Source organism: Ornithodoros turicata, chromosome 2, assembly GCF_037126465.1.
Source record: "Ornithodoros turicata isolate Travis chromosome 2, ASM3712646v1, whole genome shotgun sequence".
NCBI classification, from domain to species: domain Eukaryota; kingdom Metazoa; phylum Arthropoda; class Arachnida; order Ixodida; family Argasidae; genus Ornithodoros; species Ornithodoros turicata.
Genome location: NC_088202.1, coordinates 5309423 through 5325092, shown reverse-complemented (window position 1 = coordinate 5325092; position 15670 = coordinate 5309423). Strand labels below are relative to the sequence as shown.

The window sequence follows — 15670 nt, the reverse complement described above, 5'->3', positions numbered from 1 at the left end:
TGATTCGCCTTGAAATATCTTTTTTCCCCCACAACATCGACGGTCTAGGCATATCTATGTCGAGAGAAAAGCGAGGAGCTACACACGAAAGTTCAGGAATGACAACAAAGAGACACACAACTTGGTACAACAGCACCCCTATTGGGCACATTTGTGAGAAATAAAATACGGAAATAGTTGCCAATCTAATTCATAAGCACTGTCCTTTGTCACAAGAAACAGTGACAAGAAGAAAATAAAAACCAACAACATAGAAGGAGGCGTAAACTCAACTGAACTGTGCGTAAACGAACGTCGCATCCGCCATGTTTAATTACCAGGGGCCGCGGTGCGCTTTGGCGCAGGATTTAAAGGGCTTGGAGCGCGCGCTTGGCTTCGCCGAAGCGCATGCTTGTTCTCGAAGTGCGCTCTATTTTTCTACGACAAAATTGAATATTCTACTTTTTGGTCGCGTTACCCTACCATCCCTCCTTCAAGGGGTTCCGACAGGTCATCACAGGTTATCCCAGATAAACATAACAAACGGTTCTTTGCACCCAAGTGAACCTGGATATAAAGTTTCTCAGCGAAGAGTGTAATAGAGTCGGATAAAATAGTCAATTGCGAATATCGAAACTCATGCGGCTCCGACATCACAGACCCTCGCCGCCGCCAGTGAGGCAGCGCAAGAGAAGTCACGTGTTTACGGCCGCCAATAGGAATCGACGCAGCTCTGAGCTCTCCCAAATCTACGCTTTCCTCGTGAGTACGTTCGAGGGCTTGTATCTAGGCTAAGAACGACACGTAGAAGAAGAATAATTATTTTTCCTCAGTATTCCTGCGTGCCGTGCAACGGCCCGTTATGTAATGAACCACATCTATAAAAGTGTCCCAACCCGTTTAATGTGTGTCGTCCCGCCAGCAAAGGTTCGTAACATGTATTTTATACTACCCCCGGTCCTTTATGTAGAATGGAAACTCCGTTAAAGCAACGTACCTCCTTAGACACCTGCATATCATGTGGCGGAATGCCGCTCGAGGCGGTGCCTTGGCTTTAGGTTAAATTTACGATGAAGTGTTCTGACATCTGCATTAAGTCGAACTCTACGGAATGACGACCTTGACGGAAAGTCAGCGAATGCCTGTGGCTATAATCTCCTTCTGGTCACTGCTTGGGCATTCGTGAAGCTTAAACGTTGAGTACTTCGGCGTGTTGGTAATCGTTCGTCATACTAAAAGCGCTAAGATAGTCGACACAAACACATAAGTGACACAGCCTGTCTGCCATCCGTGTGCTTGTGTCTTCTATCTTAGCGCTTTTAGTACGGTGAGTTTGTCTGAAGTGTTCTCTCAGCCTCTGTAATCTACGTTACTCTAACAAATGGATAAATACATTGTTCAGAGGGGAGAAGTTTTTTTTAGTCTCACGACGCAACGAACATGAGAGACTCTCTTAAAATTATCACCACAGAGGGGATAAGGAACTTTGGGGGCAGGTCGTCACTCAACAGCCGATCTATCGACATGTAGTTATCCATGTCAGACGCAGGAGCAACATCAGACGCACGAAAGTGACATACAGCGGACACATGCCCCAATTATCAACAAATGTTTAACAACAACAACTTTATTTAATAATGGTGAATGGAGAGTTTCATCGCCAGGGGCGGTACTCCACGCCACTACTGCTGGTGTTGCGGGGAATGAAATGATGAGCCCATTCACACTAAGGATCGAAGTCCTATGGTATCCAGAAAGGTCAGAAGAGCTCCGGTGGGCTGTATGCCGCCACAGACCAAGCGATTTTGATAGAAAGGGGGGGGGGAGGCAGAGTGCAGCTGATTAAGAGACCAGGCAAGTGGTTCGGAAAGTTTGGTAGTGTGGGCAATGAAGAAGAATGTGCTCTAGATCTTCTAGAGCACCACAGTGACAGCATCTGGGAGAGTCAACTTGTCTCAAGCGGTAACGTCAATGAGCTGTAAAAGCCACATCGAGTGGCACTGGATGAATTAATGCAGCATCTTGATGGGACGTGTTTCGTGGCATCCGGAAAGCGAGCGTTGGATCAACTCCTCTCAGCATAGATGGGGGTGGGGAGAGAATGTCCGTTGTCTGTTTGAGGGAAGCTAGGGGTGTCAGTGTCACTAGACGTCGCAGAATCGAACGACGGTTTGCTCTCAACAGCGCAACACTAGTCCGTCTCCGAGACGACAGAGCTGCCGGCCTGTCCTTCCCCGCGACACCACAATGGGCTGGAACCCACTGAAGAGCCAGCATGTGCCCTGCTATCCTACACACTGGGGTAAGACATTAACACATCCGTCACTATGGGTGCGGACGAGCCTCGTATGCCTGTATTTTCAATAGCTTCTAGTGCAGATTTTGGGTCAGTGAACACTGCCCATTCTCGCGAGGTAAGATGAACGATGTGCTGCAGAAACAATAGAATGGCATAGATTTCGCAGCTGTTGATGAGGTTGGATGCGAAAGGCGCCGTCCTTGCACTACGCCTTAGGATGATATTACGAATGTCGAGGCAGACTTGCCATTTGTGGGGGCTTCATATGTGCGAACTGCTGTGCATACTGTTGAACAAACGTTTATTCAAAAACAAATAGCACCCATAAAGCCTAAGTGCATATGGCGTGGTTCAAGTAATATCCCTCACCGTGTGTCAGTATAATGGTTACAGCACAAACCCATTCTTGACCCATTTCCACGATTGAGTATGCCTTCGACTACCCTTTAAACTTTGTAAGATGTTTGGCATGAAACTGGGGGGGGGGGGGGGTGAACTGTGAAACGCACCCACACATGTGAGTATACCCTTGAATGCGTTGAGATTTTCACGAGATTTATGCTCATTCCCACATCAAGGCGACAAGGGTATCTCTTTTTTTTTTTTTTTTTTCAACTACATTTGATTCCACACTTGGTGTTCGCCGAAGCTTTTCGTAATCTTTCCGGAATTAAGAACGACGAGCAAGATAATGCGTGACCATGCCATATTGCCACGCTTGTGAGTACCTCATAGAAACTGTATGCTGCTCCCTTCAATACAAATATTTAAAGAAACAATTACTTTTGGAATTGCTAGTCTTTACAGACCACAATCAGCGAGCTCTTGCTGCGATGCGGGCATGTGTACATGATGGCACCCGCATATTACTAGCGCTGTTGTTAGCAGTATGGCATTCACCTTTCAATCTACGCTTTGGGGACGAAGAATATTGCGAGCCGCACAATTATTGGTACATCACACGTGTTCATCTATAGAACATCTCAGGACGCGTAGCAGAGATAATCGGGAAAAGAAACGTAGGGATACGAGGAAGGACACACACCCAGCAAATAATCGAATTGTAACATATACATTCTGTCTCTTACGTATGCATCAGTACCAAGCTGCCTGCACGATATCTATGCTTTCACATTGCGGCCAACCACAGAAGTGTCACTCCGGACTAAAACAAATGATATTTTTTGTATCATAAATGAACTTCGCTGAAAGACCCGGGCGTAAATTCACGATGAACATTATGTATTTCCATGAATTTCCGAAAGAACCCACAAAACTTCATAGTTTCAGATTCTTCAAGAGCAGATGATGCCATGTGTTCTATCTATCTGTCTCTCTGCTCTCTTCCCTAAGTTGGACGATCGCCAAGCGGCTGTGGCTACGAGACGGAAATCGGCATCCAAGAAGTGTTGAAAGCGGTGGCAGCCACCGATTACATGCGCTGTTTTGACGGTACTTTCCAATGATGGATGCCATTGCGCGAAGGAGATCAGGAGGAGAACTTTGTGTTCAGGGCAGATACTACCATGACCTCACCTCATGAAACGCGAAAACGACGGCAACACCAACGTGCTCTTGTTTTGCCAACCATTCACCCTTTCCTAGTCATGTGGTACGAGGGGCGCTCAAGTCAAACCGGGACTTTTCATCTTTCGCAAAAGTAAAATGAACTTACAGGCGAGAAATTAGTTTTAATTTTCAACGTGATCTCCAGCTGCACTAATGCACTTGTCCCAGCGTTTCACGAGGGCCTGGATGACAGCAGCGTAGAAATCCTTACCGGCGCGTAGCAGCCATGATCGGACCGCATTCTTGACCTCGTCGTCGCAGCTGAAGTGGCGGCCCGCAAGGAACGCCTTCAGTGGCCCGAAGAGATGGAAATCGCTGGGGGCGAGGTCTGGACTGTAAGGGGGATGTAGCAGCAACTCCCAGTCAAGTTCCTGTAAGTTACGTGTCGTGAGATGCGCGGTATGCGGGCGTGCATTGCCCTGTAGGAGGAGGACCCCTTTGGTGATGAGGCCGGCCGCTTTTGCTTCAGCGCCTTATGCACAACCCTGAGAACCTGGCAGTAATATGCACTATTGATGGCGGTACCACTTGGCAGAAAATCATGAACAACGCCAGCATTGTCCCAGAAAACCGTGGCCATGACCTTACCCGCCGACGGGGTGCTTCAGCACTGCTTCGGGGTGCTTCCTGCACTGATGTACGGCCGTCTCGGAACCGTTTGCACCACCCAAACGCTTTGCTGCGGCTAAGTGTATCGCGGCCATACTGAGCCTGAAGTCTTCTGTGAATTTCAGACGACTTTACGCCTTTATTCACGAGAAACTTCATGACAATTTGCTGTTCGATGTGCGCGCTCACCTCGTTGTCGGCTATCTTGTCCAGCACGTGTATTCTGTTTTGCACAAAGTTTGGACCACCACGTGGTGAACGCGGAGGTGTGAAATGTGACACGTGTGAAAATGACGAAAAAGAAGCAGCGCGAGCCATTTGTACACTCACGAGACAGAAAGGCCCGGTTTGACTTGAACACCCCTCGTATATTGGTGTGACACGGTGCGACGGGTTTTACGTCACTCGCCACAACACTATGAAGCACCACACACTATGGTGAAGATGATTCAGATAATTTAATTTGAGATTAATCTAAGAGTGATCCAATGAGACCGTTCTACGTGCACTATGGGGAAGGGAAAAGCTCGGGGCCTGCGCGAAAGGCTGACCCACTTGAATTGCATAATATGCGGCTACCACTGACACACCTGAAGCATCGAAGCCGTTTGGGGTCAGATGGCCAAACGCAGTGCTCGACGGGACACATGCAGCGTTTCGTACAACACGCTATACACTATGAAAACTGCACGATACACATACCAAGGGTTGGCTGAGGCAAAAACGGATATAGGGTACTGTGTGTAAGCAACTGGCGAATGATCAATAATGGTTCACGACGTTAGCCAAGAATGACTTCCAAGGTAGCTGTGCATACTCCCTTTATGAAACTTACGGACAACTTATGATGTGGAGGGGAGCCCTCTTACTCAGGGGGATATTGTACAATTGCTCACACGTAGGTGCTGATTGCGCACAAATGTTCGCCCCACTTTGTACGTTACCTGGCATCAAAGCCTTTGTCACAGTCACCTGTAGAACACGGACGGACAGCGACGGAAGACACTCTCCGAACTTCCGAGACTCTTCCGAACTTTACAGACACAAACACCTTTTGGTGACAATTATGTGGAAAGAACAACAAGATACATCCTAGTCCACTCGTTCAACCATGTGTTTCACGCAATCATCCTCTTCACAGGTAAGCAAAATGGAAGGTTCAATTATACATATCTTCCAGTTTCGGGGATATAGGGACCGCGCGACACCTAAAGAGGGGCGCTGCTCCGTCGCGCCAGCGCCGCCAGCGCCGGTCTTGGGAGTATCCAACATCACACCACGCCACCCGCTCTATTCATTCTCAAGTGGAACCGCAAGTTGGCAACAGCCGTCATTAGAAGGGCTTATTTTCAAAGTGCAAATAATGGGGAACCTTTCAGGGGCGCGAACCAAGAGAAGAGAGACGGAACTCCACGGAAGCAACCACCGTATGTATAATGTGTATAACAGTGCGCAAGGATATACAGCCACTCACACCTGTCTGTGTCGGAACACCTGTAAGTGAGGCGTCTAGAGGATGGTTATTTAATGTCTATTTGGTTTTGTCTCACAAAATGCTAGTTTGCTAGCAAAGACTACGCACGTTTCTCTGGTTCCAGCCACTTGTGACATCTTGTTTTTGAGTCTCGTATTATTTTCGTCCTGTTGGCACATCACTGCGCATATAGCTTCGTCACCGAAATATACATCGTGCGTTCCCTTTATCTATACAAATAAACATGTGGTCACAACATATTGTCTGAACATTGTCTGAACGCGGACAACGAACACCGGAGGACAAGCGCTCCAGATTTCTTGACACTGTACCTGGTATGGTAGACTTGTGTTCAATCGTCATTGATAAACCGCCCTGGTGACAGTCCCCAACGCCTGCCCTGCCTCCATGCCGCAGCTTCAGTACATATGTGGTACATACGTAGCCAGCAACTGTGTCTGCGAAAAGGACTGCGTTGCTGTGACAAGAGGGCGCCCTTCCTCTTTTTGTGACAAGCTCCTTTCAGAGCCGTGGTGAAAGGGATGGTGGTAGTGGGTGGGGTGATGTAGGGGGAAGGTGCGGTCAGCCTGGTCTTTAGTGGCGGCTCAGTGCACCCAGGCGAAAGGGATGTGGCCAGCAACGGCGTCTCAAGGAGAGGTGATGAAAGAGGTCATGTTGCAGCCCCGCTAATACAGCAACAACGGCGAATGGCGAGACGCGGGGTACGCCGGCAATAGGCCCCTGGCCCCTTTCGCCGCGGCGCTGAAGGTGCCCGTGCTGTTATAGTAACGCAGTCATATTTGCAGGCACCGTTGCTGGCCACGTCGCTTTCTCCTCGATGCAGAGAGGTCGTCGTCACGAAACGGCGAAGTCTCAGATTTGTCGCCATTTTGCTGTGGTGTCGTCGCATACATGGCACTGCTTGACAATAGTTCTGCGCATTTTTCGCTATCGATGGCTCATGTGAATGTGAATGTGAAAAAAATCTCGCGTGCTTCGGCGGTATCGCTTTCCGGGTGGAGCTCCGCGCTGTGTATTTGACACTATCGCAAAGAATGTGCGAACTGAACAATTTCCTTCGTTTAATAATCGCAAATAATTGGCGCGAAAGCGCCATTTACATGCAGCAGTTTCAAAAGTATCTACGGTCTGCAATGTTTCCGTGCTGCACTACGTCTTAACGCATTCATTATAACTTCAGAGTGTAGGGTTTTGGTGTTTGTTAGCGTAACCAGCTAACGTAATTAGCTAAAGTAATTTGATACGCTTAATCAAAGTCGTATCTCAAAAAGCCTGTTGCCTCACTTAACTCGATAAGCTTCATTACGCAAATAAGCTGGATTGGCTCGGCCAAATTTGTTGAATTAGCTTCATTAGTGTGAGGAAACGTAGGTTCCATCAATGAGGTGCTTTTTGTTTCCTGAAGACCGGTACTGAGGGTTCCGAAAAGCATAGAACAAAAATGTACATTTCAAGAGCAGCATGAGTAAACCTATATATCACAAGTCCGTAGCCGCGTGGGTAAATGCGTTCACTCGTTGGTGATGGCCAAGGCGCTGAAGAATGAGGTGGCGAATCTTACTACTGCCTGTGCTCCCCAAGGTTTTCCCTGTGTTTTCCGGCTGACATGCCAGACGAACGTTACCACAATTCCCCTGGAGTTGCCCCAGGACGTCTACTAGTCCCCTATCATCCGCTCCTTCCTGCTGTGCTGTCTTCATATGTAGATGTCTGTAGACGCCGCTCATAGCCACACTTGCTCCGCGGCGCTAGCATATAAAAATATAAATGTATACCTTAAAATGTATTTATATTTACAATACAGCAGCGCTATCCTCTCTGTTGGTTAAATGGTAGTGATGACTTTTGTGGGAATGGTGGCTTGGTGTTGTAGTGTGTGACCGCGACATGATGGACGAAGACCGACTCGGGGATTTCTCAGTTGCAACACGTTGAATTTTTCAATGGTGAGTCCCCAATGGCATTTCTTAGAACAATGTTTTTATAGCACGTCTCGCAGAGTTGGCAGCTAGAAGTGCTAAACTGTTATTTATTAGCGACATATGCGATGTTCTTCCGAGCCGAGAAAGCGCGCGACTCGCGTAGATGTTTTCCTTTTTTTCTCTCTCTCTCTCTCTCTCTCGCGTGGTGCCAGGAAAAAGCGTGAACTCTTGACAACTGGAAGATCAATAAATTGTGTGTCACTTGCGATTATTACCGTGGTTCCGTGGTTGTGTAGCTCGGGACGTGAAAGACCCAGTGGATGTCATAGAGCCAATGGCTACCAATAGGCGATGGATGTCAGTCGCATATGTGGGAGACAGAATCATTTCCCACGAACCCTCCAAGTTTCATGACCTATGAGAAGCGGCGTGCCAGATATGGCAGTTCATTGCATTTTGCGTTTAGGCAAATGTTCCGTAGCTATGAACGTGTACGCTGAAAGCCGTGATGCGTGGAAGTGAAACAATGAACGGCTGTATTGACGTCTAGGAATGGCGTTACAAAGCTGCATTGTGATGACTTTGCCAGCAATGGACCTCAGACCGGGGTTGCGCGAGAGAAAGACGTGAAAGCAACAATAATTTTTGGATGATCAATTGGTCGACCACCGCACACAGCTGTCGCTGTATTTCGACCAAGGCAATGTCGTTGTGGAAGGATCTGTAGAATCTTCAATAATATAATTTACAAATAATCCTTCGAGCGTGCTTGCTGTCCAATGGCATTAATGTATATCAAACACCTGATGCCGCCTATTCTTATGTGTCTTAAGGAGTGATGAGGAGTTAGTCAGGAATTATCCACTAAGCAATTATACTAGGAACATCTGTACAAAGCCAGTTGAACATAGATGTCGGGCGCAAGCACGCTCTTGCTGATTCAAATAGGGAAGCTAATCACATACACCTGCTCGTCTACAACTGTCCACTATACTATACTTGGAACTGTCGACTTCCCCAGCGGCATTTACTGAATTCGTAATGTTTCATCAGTGTTTTTATCAGTTGTTCAAACACATTTTGTTGCACACTGTCATTTAACGTGGAAAGTACAAAATGAACTGGTCAAAATGTAATGTTGTAACCGGTCAAAAAGGGATGTTGAACGGGTAGAGTTTGCTTGTTTTGGCCCTGCAAAAGTAACAATAGCAAAATTAGACTGGGTTAAGGAATGCGACATTTCAAATGCAAGATGACAACTTTGAAAGGATGAAAGATGAAAGTCACTGAAAAGGTTAGCCAGCTGTAGGACTCGAACCCACATCTTCTGGATTGCCGGTCCAGGGCTCTGCCAATTGAGCTAAGCTAACACGCCTTCTCAGTGACTTCCAGGGTGCGTCATCCGAAGGGACAAACCAGCCACTCTCTCTCACTCATCCTCTTTTCACTCTTACATTTTTGCACACTCATACACGCATTCATACGACGGGATCGACGTAGGCGGCAACTGATGAACAAGAAAGAACTGATGTTCTGAGGCTGGAACAACATAGAAGGGACAAATGCCTCAATTTACCTAAGAAATTAACGATGAAAGATGAAAGTCACTGAAAAGGTTAGCCAGCTGTAGCACTATTCAGAAGATGTGGGTTCGAGTCCTACAGGTGGCTAACCTTTTCAGTGACTTTCATCTTTCATCGTTAATTTCTTAGGCAAATTGAGGCTTTGTATGTATTTGTCCCTTCTATGTTGTTCCAGCCTCAGAACATCTGTTCTTTCTTATGACAACTTTCTTTGTTTCTGTTAGTCAAGCCTGCAAGGTATACCTATTCTAGAGGTCATACACTTACTCTTCAAACGAAACGGATCGAAAACCCTGGTTCAAAGCATCCAAGGCCTTCACGTCGCTGTCCGAAAGTTTGATGTTCAGTACCTGCAGCAGGATCGAATCAACAAGCCTGTGTTTGAATTAGCTTTGGACGCTTCCCCACCGTAACCAGCACACTCCAACGACCAACGACACTGCCGCCGTGGTGAGTATCTATGATTTTCTGGGGCATCAATGCGCATGGGTGTGACATCGCATAGATCTGATCAACAGATCGGTACATAGCGGGTGCAAACTGTTAAACGATTTCTGAATCCCGTGAGACCATCAATTGGGGCGCCTAGCTATCACAGCTCTGTCAGCTAATGAGTACTGCAGTATAGGCCCGGTGGCCCTGAGCAGGGATAGGTGCCTGAAGACGACCCTATTTACAAATATGTGACGTCACGAGAAGACCGGTTCGAGGTTATACTTTGCTGTGGTGGGCAAGAAGCGGGAAAAACGCGTCAGCTGGTAGGCTGATAGTGCCCACCAGCATGCTTTGCGCAGCGGCGTTACGTCATCAATGACGTTGACAAGTAGGTTGTGTATAGGTGTATATCCACAGTCCACTGCGCGGTGCAGTCATTTTTGCTATCGGTTGGAAAGGCACCCTCTTTTGATAATAGCGACTTTTAGTAGATTGGAAGAACTCTACGAAAACGATATACGATAAGGGAAGTTATCAAATCCAAGCTTAGCAACGTGATGCCGCACGCTTCAAAGAAAGAGGGCGATTGGCTTATCACGCTTTCGGGATCGTTATCATGGGTACCTTACAATCTACTAAAACTGGCTGATAGGGCGTCTCCGGGAGCTTGCGAGGTTGATACGATCCGTCATCCGGACGACGATGAATTGAAAACTTATATACTCAGCGTGAATTTCAAGAAAGCTTACGAAGCACAATTGCGGCATCCGCGGAACTCTTAGCTACTGTGGATTGAATGCAATTCCTTCACGTCGCCTAAGGTGCAGCATCGTACGGGATCACCCGGAGGAGAACAATCAGACGTGAACCGATAATCGACCCGAGGCGGTCATGGGGAACTCCTCGCTGGAAGGCTAATCCGTACTAGGTAAAGCGCATGCTCGCCCCTCACAACCGATCGTACTAAGCGTTCTCCACAGGCTCCCGAAAGCTCTCTTGACTGGATCGTTGACGCCTTGGACTTTGGCTTGTTCCAGCATACAACAAACACACTCGCTTTGAAAAGGAAGCGATTTGCCTCAGGACAGAAGCCTCAGTCATGTGCCTCAGTCATGCCTCAGTCATGTCGCATTCTTTGTTGCACTCATAACGTGAAACATATTGTACCATCTTTCATTCAGCGTGTATTCACTTCGTACCCGATAATTTTCCTCGAGTCTTTTCTTGTGTACGGTCTTGGGAATTGTCACGAGACCACGTTCAATCGGGTAACGAATAAGAACCTGCATGGAAGGAAAAGCGGTACCTGATTAGAAGTATAGAAAAGGCTATATATAAAATGCGATATATCCGGCTTCAATACGATATATCGCCAATATCTTCATATGATATGTTCAAGTCCTTCGCCCTAGTACAAACTGCTGGGAGAATCGTTTGAGCTGACTAGGTTCAAAAGAGAAGACGAATCAACAAAGAAGTTCTGCGAACAGGGTGACGTTCTCTGGAAGAGAGTATGTAACTACAAGACGACTAATTACCTGAAATTCATTAATTAAATCTTTAATTAGGGAACTTCTGCCAAAAGCAAGATAACAGAACGGAAGACAACCCTCCTTGAAATCGATTCTACCTTTTAAAAATCAAGAAACGAGCGCGCGCCATAATATGTCCATGGCTGAATCGCGCTGAAACCGAGGAGCGCATCACCCTTGCCGACGGAGGCTTATCTCGGCCGGAAAGCGGTTTATCTTGCCAGCTGAGCGACACCTACTACAATCATCTCCAGCGCTCCAAATCGCGCGGCCCTCTGACGTGAAATTAGCGCTGTACGCCCTGCGTTCTTGGTCGCCGCGGTTTCGGCTAATTTGCATATCAAAATTCGGGATCAATATTTTAACGCACGTGCGTGTTTCAGGACTTCTTAAGCGTGAAATGTCTTGCAACTGGGATAGTCTCTCAATCTGTTCTCTCACTTTTGCCCGAAATACCCAAATTGAAAAGTTAATTATTGAATTTTAGGGAACTAGGCATCTTGTAGTTGCACACCTTCTTCGAGAGGATGCCCGCGTGGCCGTAGAACTCAACTGCAAAAACGCCATGCTGCGCTCTTTGAAAAATAAAAAATCATGTTAGCGCTGCGAATAAAGTGTGACAATCAGTGGTGTACAGATGAGCACAGATGGAGAGAGGACAGCAGGCACGACTATGTGGGACAGACGGGTTAGTATGCGTCCTGCGCCGACTTCAGGAAGAACTGTACCGACATTTGTCTGGAAAGTCTGCCGGAAAACCCTAGACAGCACAGCTGGTATGGGCAATCGAACCCACATCACCTCCCAGTCTCGTCGTGAAAAGCGACCACCCTATCCACTATGCCACGGGAGCTGGTGTATGCTGCTCTCACAGCTGCTTATAAAAATTGTATGAAGGCTAAAAACACCCTCTATATTACGCAGTTACGTCTTGACCTGTTGAGACTTAGGTTAAGCACGGTGAAATGACACGTCTTACAGCCTGCTAGGATTAACACGAGTGTTCACGATGCCACATTAAGTAATGTAGTAACCTGACGCATATCACAGCTGATATATAGGTGCGCCACACGTTTACTACTCTAGGTGACACTCGGGGTACACCCTTTTTATGGTACACCATACGTAGGTACCACCGGGTACACCGGGGTACACCATACATAGGTACATCATGGGTACATTGGGGTACATCCGGGTACATCGGGGTACACCATGCATGCATGCTCCGCATGCATGGTGTACCCCGAGTGTCACCAATGCGTACCCATGCATACGGAGCATGGATGAATAAACAGAACCGTGTAGCAAGTGACGAGTAGCACAGAAATAAGCCGCTAGAGGCGATCAGATCGCATAGCGCCGAGGTACGCATGGCGCCACCAGTCCGAAAGAACATCGGCGTGTACCTATACGACAACCGGAGAACGGCGCACCAGTCTTTCTTGCACGCCGTAGTCCTACCCTGCGCCCGCCGTCCAGAATGTTGCCACACAAATAAGCCTGGCACACCTTAAGTGTAAATCTATTTCAATTACCTTACCGTGGTTTGGCCGTATCTCCTACTAAGCCGCTTTTTGTGCTACTCATCACTCTTCACCCACTAAAGAGGACATGCGTAACATCCAAGTGGTAGTGTACTCACTCAGGGACGCTGTTTTATTTCAACAGTGTGTGCTTACTTGGGCAGGGGTGACGTTCAATTTTTCTGCGATTTCACAAACGATGGGATCTTCCATGAGCGGCCTCTCGTTCCTGGGAGCCCTGCAAAATTTTGAAAGAATATGTATGACGCTCGTTTAATCTTTGCCATCTGTGGCACCATCACACGTAGGAATCACATGAGTACACTGAAAGCAGTGACGTGAAATGAGACCTCGTATATACTTGCTGAAAAATTAAGGGTTTCGCAGGATTCGACTGTTCCACAGTTTCGGTTGCAAAGAAAATGTTGTGTACTACTGTATTAAAGTGAACAATAATGCGGAAAGGTTTATAATCGACTCGATATAAAGGAAGAAAAGGAAAAGGGAATGCAGAAATCAGCTTGCCGGAGCAAATAACCTGTGGATACCACGTGAAGAATACAGGTGATTAATCGTCGAGCTCTAGGAGAGTTCTACCAGGCAATGGGGCCGTGGATACAGAACATCGATAAAGCAGGCGGTCTTGTTGTGACTATACCCATACTCCTGAGAATGAGGAAGATTTCTTTACGTGTCCCGTCTTTTGTTCCTCATTCTCGGTGCTGTAAATGTGAAGGTCGTGGAAGACGTCTTGCCGTGCATGCCCGTGCATGGGACTGAGGGGTCCTCTCAGGGTGGTGGACCTCTCAGGACCTCTCAGAAGCTAATGCCCAGATCTGACATCGGAACATCAATGTTCAATTTCGCCGTCTGCGCTGCACCTGTTGTCGGAGCGGTACAATCATACAGTGCTATGATACGCCAGAGATAGATACAGACAACTACATGTCACAAAACTCCACATATATTGAGTTCCTTCGATTATACAGATACACTCAAGGCATACACACTGCTATCAGATTATCTAACAGTTCCCAGACAACCACCAACGTTCCAGGAACATCCTGTGGACGTTCGTTTTGGGACATCTGGACATCCTCGGGATGTCCACAAAAATCCCTATGACGTCTCGTGGACGTCAAATTTACTGCCAAAGTTGCATCCATAGATGTCCCAGGTCAGTCCAGTGGATGTCCTTACTGACGCTTCAAGGATGTTGTACGGTCATCCTAGCCCACCCTCACAAATGTGATTTACAGTGACTATCAAGCTATGTATGTTGCCGAATTACATGCTGGCTCCACTGAACTACACCTACACTCTTAAAAATGAACTTCACCGCGTAGCACGTTCCTAGCCAACCAACATCTCGAATGATATCGTTACCTGCCTTGATTTGTTGAAAACGGGGGCGTACGCCTTTTTTGTGACAATTATGAACAGCATAAGTGTCACAAAAAAGGCGTACGCCTCCCGTTTTCAACAAATCAGGGCAGATAACGATATCATTCGAGATATTGGTTGGCTAGGAGCGTGCTATGCAGTGAAGTTCATTTTTAAGAGTGTAGGTTATTCGAGGAAGTATGCTCTAGTATTACACTCCTTATACACGAGCTCACTTATCCTGAAACAATGCACAATTGCCGATCGGAATACTCCCAGACAATCATGTTTCTGTGTATAATGTTGTAATGTGTGCAATAAATGTTTCGCAATATAACTGGTAGTACAAGACACACCAAAAGTCTTTAACGAATGTGGTCAAATTTATTCAGCAAATACATGACATCACATGCCTAGGAATGTCACTATAGCCTTGTGACATACTTCTATAAACTTCATGGAAGTGAGTAAATATCACAGCTTGTGCTTACATGAATAAATAAATAAAGTTCTTAGAGATTGTAATCATAAGGAGCACTTCAATGAAGTAACTGTAACATAGTGCAGAATGAACTGTAGCTTGTTTATCACAGCTCGCTAGAACAAAAAAAGAAGTTGAAATTATGTGAGCATATAAGAACACGTTTACAGATATACACTCTTAAAAAGGATCTTCGCCGCATAGCACGCTCCTAGCCAGCCATATTCTCACATGATATCGTTATCTGCCCTGATTTGTTGAAAACAGGAGGCGTACGCCTTTTTTGTGACACTTATGATGTTCATAATTGTCACAGAAAAGGCGTACGCTTCCCGTTTTCCACAAATCAGGGCAGATAACGATATCGTTCGAGATGATGGTTGGCTAGTAGCGTGCTATGCGGTGAAGTTCATTGCTAAGAGTGTAGGAAAATCACCACCCCATGACGGTACCCTACGTCATTTGCTTCTCTAAAACTCTACAGTCTTAGATAGCATTCTCTCTTTTATTGGTACGTGTAACAATACTCCAAATCAAAAATTTCACACAAAAAAGCACAGTAGAAAGGAACACAGGGTGGACACTGTTGAGTTTCATTTTATGTTTACCCACGTCTTTGTAGACATATTCCCTTCCGCTCTCGAAAAACATCTCTTCCCCGCGTAGCACGCTCTGCGCCAACCATTGCTACGAATGATAGGGTTGTCGCTTCTGATTCGAGGACAGAGCGGTACGTACGCCTTTTTGTGTCAATTTGGATATATGATAACTGACACAAAAAGGCGTACGCTCTCCTCTCTCTTGGAATTAGAGGCTAGCCCTATCGTTCGTGGCCATGGTTGGCGCAGAGCGTGTTATGT

At 46.7% G+C, this 15670-nt stretch overlaps 1 protein-coding gene across 2 annotated transcripts in view; it reads right to left on the bottom strand.

Annotated features, from left to right (window-relative positions):
* Positions 1 to 8912: 8912 nt before the first annotated feature.
* The window catches only part of LOC135385158 (aldo-keto reductase family 1 member B1-like), a 63945-nt gene continuing 57187 nt past the window's right edge, over positions 8913 to 15670 (bottom strand). For both annotated transcript variants that reach the window (XM_064614336.1, XM_064614337.1), the window contains 4 exons: positions 13103 to 13184; positions 11091 to 11174; positions 9724 to 9806; positions 8913 to 9064 (listed from right to left, as the gene is read on the bottom strand). In XM_064614336.1, the coding sequence (XP_064470406.1) occupies positions 9022 to 9064; positions 9724 to 9806; positions 11091 to 11174; positions 13103 to 13184 (292 nt within the window). In that variant the 3' untranslated portion in view covers positions 8913 to 9021. The remainder of the gene's footprint in view (positions 9065 to 9723; positions 9807 to 11090; positions 11175 to 13102; positions 13185 to 15670) is intronic.